We start from the raw sequence: 11,043 nt of genomic DNA on the forward strand, positions 1-11,043 counted from the left end.
AGGTTGTGGAGGCATCATAAAATTCACCTAAACACATGCTGGATGTTATAAGGACCACCTGTCAACACAACACTGCAGTTTACAGGAGGCCTAATACAGCATCATTTGTGGTGTGGATCTGAGAGATTTGCTCAAGTGAAGAAATTGATATTTGGTCTCCTTACAGAAACATAATTTTTTTTGACTCAGATCGATTTTAATCTCCCCCTGTGTAATAAGGACAGATCATCATTATCTATGTTAGATTTTCTTATCTGTGTTGCATTAGAACAAATGCCTTTTTGTGAGTTTTTTGACTAACTGAAATTTTCGGCAGTCATCAACAGTGTGTTTCATAGTGAAACCTGCTTTTCTTCGGAACTGAATGTGTGTCTTTTTCTCCCTATCTGCCCCCACCAACATAGACAACAATAATTTGGGATGCTCATACAGGAGAAGCTAAACAGCAGTTTCCTTTCCACTCAGGTGAGACTAATTAGCCCTCCATGTATTTCTTTAAACATTTTAATTTTAGCAAAAGGCAAAGCAGCTTAAGCTTTCACAATTAAAACATAAATCACAATAAAGCAGTTGGTCATTAAGTAATTCAGACAAGGTCTGCTATACTTTCATACAGTAGCAATCATCTTTCAAAAGACCCTGCTCCATAGCCTGGCTGATTGTTCGTGCCTGATAGATGGAATCCAGGACAGGACATCATCTTGGAATTATGCTTTGGTGGGAACCAAAGACAACTTCGAGAGAGCACTTTCGGATTCCTGCCTTTTGTCGCTGAAAAATTTCACTGAAGCTTTCATGACCACTCCATCGTAGCCTTCAAGATCCCGCCATATTTTATTGTATCAGTGTCCTGCCGCATCTTTAGTTTTTGTAGGCACACCAGTTGCGTTTTTGTGAATCAGCTTGTCCCCACGATGTGCTCTGTGCATCAGGACAAATATGTGTAAAAATTATTGTTATTGTTATTTGAAAGCCCTTGTGTGTATTCTTTTGGAATTTTAGCAGGTTCTCTTTTCAACTTTTTCCTGGGTGAATCCAACCTTAGGAAGCTTTATCAATAGATTATTGAGAGAGATGGAATGGGAATCTTGGGACTCTTGGTGCATGCTTATTACTGCAGCCCAACACATGCGGAGTATCATGCGGGTGTTCCTGGGGTGCTGCTCATGACACTGTGGGGGTACTAGAATCAAAGTACCAGTCATTATATGGAAGTGAGAAAGGAGCCTTGTCTATTTGCTTCTTTGCAAGGTGTCTTCATGCTCCCCCTCTCTCGTTCCCCCTTTGCAGCCCCTGCTCTGGATGTAGACTGGCAGAACAACACTACTTTTGCATCCTGCAGCACGGACATGTGCATACATGTATGCAGACTAGGCTGTGATCGCCCAGTCAAAACTTTTCAAGGCCATACGGTGAGTTTAAATGGCCCTTTTAACCTATTGCAGTTACTGCAGTGACCATTGGAACATTTCAAGGGTGATATATATGAATCATCCTCCACTTCTTCTTTTTATTAAGCGTGTTTTATTGTTCTTAAGAACAAATGCAAATGAAATATTGGAAGAAAACAAGACTTTGATGATGACAAATGCAGGATGATAAAGTCCTTCTGACAAACTCATCTGTACATTTACTTGGGAGTAAGCTCCATAAAGGTTAATGGGACTGACTTTTCAGTAAACCTGCATAGGATTGTGTTGTAATGAATTCTTAATGGTGAGCAGTTTTCCCTTCTCAAGTGGCAGAAGGAAAATCATACACACACACACACACACACACACACAAATATATATATATATATATATATATATATATATATATATATAGAGAGAGAGAGAGAGAGAGAGAGAGAGAGAGAGAGAGAGAGAGAGAGAGAGAGAGAGAGAGAATGAATGATTTTAGGTTACTACTTGAGGGAGGAGTTGTTCAGTAGTAAAGCAGATGTTTTGCATGAGCCAGTTCCCATCTTCGATCCCTGGCATCTCCAAGTAGAGACGATAAAGACTTTTTTTCCTGGAGTCCTGGAAAGCCATTGTCAGTCAGCACAGATAATACTGAGATAAATGGACCAATTGTCTGACTTGTCTTGGTATCAGGCATTTCCCCCTAGGAGGACTTGATCTCTCTCGTGCAAATAAAACTGAAAGAAGGCAGCAAACTATACTTCAATGCTATAAAATAGTCTCTATAAATCTATTTAGCTAATGAGATATCATTTCTGTTGCTTCACAAATGAAAGAACCAAACCAATAATTTTAACATGCAATCGTTTATTTGTTGCTGTTATAAATTAAACCAAGATGGCCCTCTTCTGGATAAAAAGGTACAGTGCAGTTTGATACAGAATTGTCACAATTTAATTATTTTTAAATTTCAGAATGAGGTCAATGCTATCAAATGGGATCCTTCTGGGATGCTTCTAGCGTCGTGCTCAGATGATATGACATTAAAGGTAATTCTGGCTGAAGCCTTTGGAACATATTTTAAAGAACTGTTGCTGGAAATACTGTATGAAATGTTAGGCTTTATTTACATTTTTCAGTTCTGTTTCTTAAATGCATGCGTATTTCTTGGTGAGCTCTCCTATAACTGGAGAAAATATTTCAATGTGCAGTTTTTATTTCCCCTCTGATTTTGTATAGATTTGGAGTATGAAGCAAGATGTGTGTGTACATGACCTTCAGGCACATAACAAAGAGATTTATACTATCAAATGGAGTCCGACGGGACCAGGGACCAACAACCCAAACTCTAATATTATGTTGGCAAGGTAAAAATGAAACAGTGTTACGCATGCTCAAATAAAGTTTTTTTGTTGTTTTGTTAACTATGTATATAGGGATTCTTTCATTTGTATCCCATCCATCCTACAAGGTGTTTAGGGATGCTGGTGGGGCTGTGGTCTAAACCTTGGGCTTGCTGATCAGAGGATCGGCGGCTCGAATCCCCGCAACGGGGTGAGTTCCTGTTGTTCTGTCCCAGCTCCTGCCAACCTAGCAGTTCAAAAGCACACCAGTGCAAGCAGATAAATAGGTACTGCTGCAGCGGGAAGGTAAACGGCATTTCTGTGCGCTCTGGCTTCCATCATGGTGTCTTGTTGCAGTTTAGTCTTGCTGGCCACATGACCCAGAAAGCTGTCTATGGACAAACGCCGGCTCCCTCTGCTTGAAAGCGAGATGAGCGCTGTACCCCATAGTCACCTTTGATTGGACTTAGCCATTCAGGGCTCCTTTACTCTTTTTTTTTTTACCTTTTACAAGGTGTTTGGGAGGTCCATACATGGGTCATCCTCTTTTTATCCTCATAAGCTACCTTATGAGGTAGGTTAATTATGGGTCACCCGGTCAAGTCCATAGCTAAATTGAGATTGGAACACCAAGTTTACTCCCTCCCTCAACCCCCCCCCCAAATACTGACAATCAGCAGGTAAACTGAGGAGTTGAGATCAAATTAAATGTTTCTCTAGGTGCCTAAAAAAATCTTACACTGGCCGTACTCATGTAGAATGATATATGGGTACTTGCAGTGGTGTGCGGTGGAATTTTTCATAGGTGAACTGTTCGGGCCAGAGAGTTAGCTTGTGCAGGCGATTGGAGGTGGGGTTGTGGGGTTGACATCGTATGTGTGAGCATCGCGCCTCCTTCCTAAGCCAGGCAGAAGCTTCCCGGGCTTTGTGAAGGAGGCGCCAGGGGACACTTAAGGGGACTAACCTATTCCCCCTAATTCACCGACCGCACGCCACTTGTGCAAAGAAGAAAACTTTCTGAAGTTGGATAGAGCCTTGGCAACACTCGGTACGTGAAACCTTCTGCTGTCGCTTGTCTCCCATAGTGCTTCATTCGACTCTACTGTTCGGTTGTGGGACGTCGAAAGAGGAGTCTGCACTCACATGTTAACCAAACATCAAGAGCCTGTCTACAGCGTAGCTTTTAGCCCTGACGGAAAATACTTGGCCAGTGGTTCCTTTGACAAGTGTGTCCATATATGGAACACTCAGGTATGGAAATTTCACACCCAAGTGACGAGAAACGGCTTGGGTATAATGTTAACTGAAATGAAGCTTGTCTGTAATATTGTTTGCCAGGGTTAGGCAGCTTCAGGTCTGGAAGCCAAATGGAGCTGCACAGTTATCTTTATTGGGGCTCTGGGAGCTTCCTCCCAGGCCACCCTCCTGTTTTGCTTGGCTGGAATGCGGCCTTGAACTCTGAGCATGGTTCTCGGGTGCCTGGATGGAGGATAGAGAGGAGTGTGTGCAGAAGCTAGCCTGCTCAAAGCAAAAATTCACAGTTGTGGCTCTGCTTTTTCCTCCAGCCCCACCTGCTGCTGGCACATCTTCCCCTCCCAGAAGGGCAGTTTCCCAGAAGGGAATGCAGTCCCCTACCCTTGCTATATGCACCAAAGGCAACAAAGAGCTTTAAACATATATTTTTTATGGCACAAGTTGTGGCAGGTGTGGGGAAAGAGAATTGCAAAGCCGGACCAGAAATTCTGTGGCAGTGTAGGAGAGTTTTGTGCTCTTCTTCTTAACTACGCATGAAACGTGCATGCAGTCTAATCCAAAGATTAAAATTTCTAATTAGAGTGGGTGTGAGCTACTGCAAATTAGGGGGGGGGGAGTGAATTGGCAAAACGAGAGTCAGTGTTGCAGCAGGAGCACCCAGAGAGAGAGACGCATTGCTTTCCGTAGCGGACGAGACACTTGCAATCGCTATTGAGCAAAGTTACTCGCCCAAGTACAACCCTGTTACATCAGATGTTATAAAACTTAATTAAAAGGCAGTTCTTCATGTTTTTACTGGCCAGATGTTTCAGATGATAGAGCTGTAGGAAGACAGTCCACGATGAAGCTTTATTTGACAATAAAGAATTCTCATAGTACTAGTGATCCTTTGGCATCAACGTGTTGTTGTCAAGGAAGGAGATGTATGTGGTATTCTGTGCAAGGAAGGGAGCTCCAGTCTGGATGAAAATAGATTCCTCCTACCATACAGCTATGAGGGTGTTTTTTCCGGGGGGGGGGTCGTTCTTTTGTGCTAATACAAGCTGTTCCCTGCCCCCCCCCAAAAAAAACCCATGGAGGTGGGATTTTTGTCCTGATCGTGGCTGAAGAAGGAAGGAATGGGCCTTCTGTCTTCACATACCGGTACTTCTGTCCCTATGGCAACTGGGCTTTCTTTAACCTGAAATTAAAGAGGGAAAGAGAGAGATGTAGCTCTATGTTACATACTGAGCATAGTGCAGCCTTTGCCAACCTGGTGTTCAGCTGATGTTTGGAACTACAACTCCCATGTGCTAGCTGGGGATGATGGGAGTTGTAGTCCAGAACATCTGGAGGGCACCAAGTTGGCAAAGGCTGGCATAATGTATATAGTTTGGCCGTAAGAGTAGTTCAGTGTAGTGCAACCACTTTTATCTAGATTCAGCTTTGTCCAACTTTCCATTAAAAGTTGAGAAACAGCTGCCTCTGCATATGTGTAGAACCCTATGTCTGCCCCTGAAGAAGGCCAGGAAGCAGATTTATTATGGGTTAGGAAATTATTATGGGTTAGATCTAGGAAAATCTGCCATTGCTCTTCCACCTTGAACGAGTGGGGAGGGCATCGTAGAAGCATGTGGGCACACTACTTATTCCCAGCTTCATAAACCATAGTTGCATCTGAACCAGGGCATTATATTCTCTATATATTTGTAATATAATGCCCTGGTTCAGATGTAGCTGGTTTATGAAGCTGGGAATGAGCTGTGCCTGCATGCTTCTTATGCTGCCCCCCCCCAAACATCCTGGATTTGACCTTTTCATTCTCAACAGAGCAGCACAAGGAGCACACACTCTCAGGGTCAGTCTTCTGAGTTCACATGCCAGCAGTGGGTGGAGCCTGTGGCAGAAGTAGGCGGGGCAATGGATTTGCCTCTTACCTTTCCTTCAAACCATGCAAAAGCCTGAGGTTTACAGGTATGCACACACTCCATTCCGGAAAGCAGGATGCATTGTTGCAGACCAAGGAAACATTCCAGCAAGGCAAAAACCTCTCAAGGAGGACCTGGAGAAGAGCCAGTGGTGTGGAAAGTGTGTGTGTGTGTGTGTGTGTGTGTGTGTGTGTGTGTGTGTAGCCTGAGAGGAGAGTCTCAAGGGCCAGATAGGGCTGCATTTGGTCCTGAAGTTTTGAGCCCTTGATCCAGGCATAATTTGCATGTATTTCTTAGAAACATTGCGGAAACACACATACGCAAAATGCAGAGCAAGAAATATTTGCTGCCTGAATAATATTGGTGGTGGTGGTGATTTATTTATTATTATTTTTAGAATGGAACTCTAGTACATAGCTACAGAGGCACTGGGGGAATATTTGAAGTCTGCTGGAATGCTAAAGGAGACAAAGTGGGGGCTAGTGCATCAGACGGATCGGTGAGTCTTTTCGGACTTCATTTTCATTGATTGTTCCTATCCCATAAATGAGCATAGTTCCCATGTTGTTAAAACTGTCCTTCCCCTCCCCCCCCCATGATAGGATTAGAGATCTGTGAGTTAGTGAGCAGTATCCAGAGGTATTTAAGTGCATCCCTGTGTACTCTGAGCAAGGAACACCATTTAGTCTCCAGCTGATTTCATCCTTTTGAAACATCCTGCAGAGCTTTTTGTAGCTGGGAGACCTAACCATGAAGTACCCTTTTCTTAGCTTAAGCTCTCAATGGTGTTGTCAGATGGCAGAAGCAGTGATATGTAAGAATGCTGCTAGTCTGTTGTATTGCTTTCTCGAAGGAGCAAATGGACTCCCAAGATTATTGCATTATTTCACATGCTGAGGATTTTCCTCATGTGTGTGTGTTTTGGGGGCATATGTTTGCTTCTCCAGCATGCAGAGAGGACCTGTAACAGGGTGATTGTGCGAACTGAACCTTTCTGATTGTGATACCTTACCCTTGTTCAGTATTCGCCCAGATCATTGTAAATACAATTACTACTGTGCAATTATGAGTGAGCAATATTAAGATATACGAACAATGTTTTTGATTGTTTTCCACCTCTCCCTCTCTGCCTTCTAGGTTTGTGTTCTAGACCTGCGAAAGTAAATGTTTTAGAAGAAAATTCGCAAATGGACCAGCATTGAATGTGTGGGTAGAAGCACTCTTCAAAACTATTTTAACATCTCTAGAACTGCAAGAACAGGGGGAAACAAACAGAAACTGGGCGGGGGGGACCCCAGAGTGTACAACAAAGGCAACTCTCCCAGGCAGCAGAAGCCTGCAAAATGTTTTGTCCATAACCTTCACCGTGGAGTTAAGACACAATCACGTAGGGGGAGGGGTTGGGGATGGTTTCCACCTGGAACCTTCAGCCTTTGGAAGCAAGAGGCCACCACCAGCTAAGACCCCGTAGTGTCTCTGAGAACTCGCTCTGATGGCTGCAGAAAAGAAGAGGAAAAGCTGTGCCAAAAATGATAATAATAATAATAATTAAAAAAAAGAAAACCTATAAAGCAAAATGCTTTTATAAACCAAAATGGGGAGAGAGAAAAAAAAGAATCCTCCTCCATGTGGTCCTGTATTTTTCCCCGCTTCCAGTCTGGACACTACCGTTGCTCTCCCAAAGGACATTCAAAGACCAGTTTGTACTGATGACACACAACTTTGTAATCACAACACTTTCTATTTTCTAGACTACTTTTATTTGTTCAATGGGTTTCCCCCTCCCCCCCCTTTCAGCTGGAATATGATAGCCTTTGAGGATCACAGGCATAGTAGGTTTGAACTGAATTTCTTTTCTTTCTTTATTGTGCCCATGTTTTTGTTCGTCTGTTTTGTTTTGCTTTTTTCCGTTGATGCCCGCAGAAAATGCAGCCAGGTGGGCAAAATGAAAAGTTTTAACAGACTTTTTCTCTCCCCTTCTTTCCGCTCCTCCTCCCCCCACCTGCCCCTTCCACTCTTGTCTCTTCTCTCCCAGATTCTTCTTTCTCTTAATACTTCCACGCTTCAGATCTTAGGGTCTCAAGGGCACTTTCAACAAATTGTGTAATAAGTGCTTTATGTAAGAATGCAATGCCGGGAACGCTTTTTACAGGAGAAAGATGACTTTTTAGGAAAAGAAAGAACCCAGTGTATTTTTGGAAAAAAAGAGAAGTATTTTTTATGTTAAAACACAATTTTAGAAGCTTAAAATCTCTACCAGATGTAGACTGGATTGTGTTACTCATTCAGAACAAAAAAGAAACCCAATTTGAATGGAATCTGATACAGATTTAAAGATGCAGTATCCCTTTTATTTCCTCCTCATGAAAGGTGATTTGCTAAAACAAAGAAACAAAAAAGAAACCAGGCATTGCTTCTCTTGTAAAATATAATCTTCTTCAAGAGAAAAAAAAATCTTGCATGTTTTTAATTTAATTGACAAGTCTTAGTGATGTCAATTATGTCACATTGTTTCAGAAGGTTAGAGTTTTAAAAATAGATACTTCTTTTCTGACTCATATACAGTATCCAGATAACTCTCAACATTTTTTTAAAAATCCTACATTTCTTGCAGAAAATATTTCCACGTTGAATAATGCCCAATTCTGCCATTTTATTCAAAATGAGTAATTGTTTTTGTTTTTAATCTGAGTGATAAGTCTAGTGTTTCACAGATGTAGAGAGAACTTTGTTATTTGCTGACTATTTCTGTTTACAGATACTGCTAGGTTAGGGAGATGTGCAGTGGGTTTACTTTTTTAAACTGCTGCTCAGCTGCCCAAGGTATTCAATAGCTGCAAACCAACCCCCGTTTAACTGGCAGAACATCCCATTTAACCCAGTGGGACTTGTATCCAAGTAATGTAGACATGCATAGGATTGCACTGTAAGAGGTAATAAGATCAGACTGGTTTAAGCCAACAAATAGCTTTTGGAATTTTGAAAGAGCTAATCCTCTCTCTGCAAACATTTCTGACATATTACAGAAATTGCCTCTGGAGACACTTAGCACCCTGAATTGACCAGCAAGTTCCCAGGGAGAGGGGGATACTGCATCTTTAACTTGGTAAACACTGGGTTCCTTATATGGGGCATCAAAAAGCCCAGTATTTCTAGGGTTCAATACATATTAGTCCCCCAAGACATATATGAGATTGCATTTTTATTTTTTATTTTAAAAACTAACTTTAGAGCCAAGTGAAGTGCACTTTGTCAAATGTAAGGGTTGTTTTATTTTGTGGGGGTGTGTGCGTTCTACTTTGTCCTTGTTTCATTCTCTTGTTTTCTTTTTTCTTTTTTGCCTTCTAAAAAATGCGGTTCTTTGTCAATTGCAGAATTGTTACTTCAGCCACTCACTGATTAAGTCTGAATTCTGGCTTCTGAAGTTTTATTGTCTGTGTCAGACTTGAAGCCGGGCTTGGTTCTCATTTCAGCATTTCCCGGGTTCTGTTGAATCAACATCTCCCCTCACCCCGTTTTGTCTGTACACCCACTCCCTTCTTATAAACACACACACACATACACAAACCCGCACTCTCTTTCAGCAAATCACCTTGTGTGTTGTAGTTTGTTTGTTTCAAGGAGAGAATCAACAGATCATATTCCGTGTCTTGAATAAATTGCTATATTTTGATATTAGAAATCTCTGTGTGAGTTGTTTCTCATTCTTCCTGTGCCATTAACATTTGCCTATTTCCTTAGGTGCACTGTGGCTTCTTCCCTTCCTTCCTTCAACTTTCCAGGGCCACTCGCCATGCTTTCGGACGCTGTTGGGGGTTGTAGTTGAGGAACATTTGGTGGACCACAGATAGCCCACAGCTGCTCTTTCAGGCTCCAAAAAGGTTGACAGGACCTGCTTAGCTTGTTATTTTTAAAGGGACAAAGCAAATAATATTTACCAGCCAAGATTTCATAATTCTGAAGGTGAATGATTCACATGCAGAAATTTACCATTTGGCGAGTTAATAATGCAAAAGGTGAACTTTTCAGTGATGAGCTGTGCTTGAGATGATGGGTTATATATCTAGCCCTACTTGGGAGTAGACATATTGAATTTAATGGCCATGACTAACTTGGGTCCATTTATTTCAGAAGGTCTACTCTGAGCATCACTTAGTTGGATAGTACCCTATGCCACAATACGAGAAAGCTGTCGCTATGGTGTTTGAGCAGCAATGGTGGTTGTAAACCTGCAGCTCATTGCTTGATTTTGCTGTCATTATAAGCAAGGTATAATCCCCAAATAAAATAAAAATAAATATTTTCCTCTAACTAAAAAAATTAACTGAAAAAATTAATTGTGTAAACACAACAGGAGTGTGTAGACAGGGCTGCCCTTTGACCCCCTCACCTTTGAACTGTGCCACCTGGGTGGCACTACTACATTGTCAAAGTCTGCCCAGTGCAATTGTCAGGAAACAGCAAAAACCTTTTCCCACATCAAGGTGATTGACCCATCGGAAGAGGAATCAACAGTTTATAGCAGGCACCCCCAACCTTTGGCCCTCCAGATGTTTTGGACTACAATTCCCACCTTCCCCGACCACTGGTCCTGTTAGCTAGGGATCATGGGAGTTGTAGGCCAAAACATCTGGAGGGCTGATGCCTGGGTAATAGTGCGTCACAAGGATGGAAAGGAATAGCAAGGAACACATTTTCAATCTCTGAAAGGTCTACTAAATAGTGTTGTTTGGTCTGTAGGGTCTGTGTGGGTGTCTTGTTAGAATTAACCAAGGTAAGCAAAGGAAAATTAATAACAATAAGAAAGCTTTGTGATACTTTTTCAGTATTCATGTTTTGTGTGTGTGTGTGTCATTACATTTAGGACCTTTTACACATCCCAGCAACGTTTAGAGGCAAAAATAAAGCACGGTGGTGATTTTGTGGATAGTAATGTTTTAACACTTGCTACTGAATCTGAACATGGTTCAGGCTCATGTTCAGAATTTGTTATGTGCTTTTGCAGACTGAGGACTAGAAAGCCGTCAAAAGTCAGTCAACGGGAGCGTGATCAGGCTTGTTGGGGAGATGCTGGCAGAAGAGTGGTGGTAAATCTGAATTTCAAAGGAGGAAGACTTGCTTGTTACTCCATGCTAG

The 11,043-nt window shown here is 42.0% G+C and overlaps 1 protein-coding gene across 4 annotated transcripts in view; it reads left to right on the forward strand.

Annotated features, from left to right (window-relative positions):
- Positions 1–9,589, forward strand: part of TBL1X (transducin beta like 1 X-linked) — a 130,242-nt gene extending 120,653 nt beyond the window's left edge. For all 4 annotated transcript variants that reach the window (XM_035115968.2, XM_060273485.1, XM_035115969.2 and 1 more), the window contains 7 exons: positions 405–465; positions 1,291–1,412; positions 2,378–2,452; positions 2,643–2,770; positions 3,832–3,997; positions 6,305–6,406; positions 7,045–9,589. In XM_035115968.2, coding sequence (XP_034971859.1) covers positions 405–465; positions 1,291–1,412; positions 2,378–2,452; positions 2,643–2,770; positions 3,832–3,997; positions 6,305–6,406; positions 7,045–7,071 — 681 coding nt within the window. In that variant the 3' untranslated portion in view covers positions 7,072–9,589. The remainder of the gene's footprint in view (positions 1–404; positions 466–1,290; positions 1,413–2,377; positions 2,453–2,642; positions 2,771–3,831; positions 3,998–6,304; positions 6,407–7,044) is intronic.
- Positions 9,590–11,043: the final 1,454 nt, after the last annotated feature.

This window comes from Zootoca vivipara, chromosome 4 (assembly GCF_963506605.1).
Source record: "Zootoca vivipara chromosome 4, rZooViv1.1, whole genome shotgun sequence".
Taxonomy (NCBI): Eukaryota; Metazoa; Chordata; class Lepidosauria; order Squamata; family Lacertidae; genus Zootoca; species Zootoca vivipara.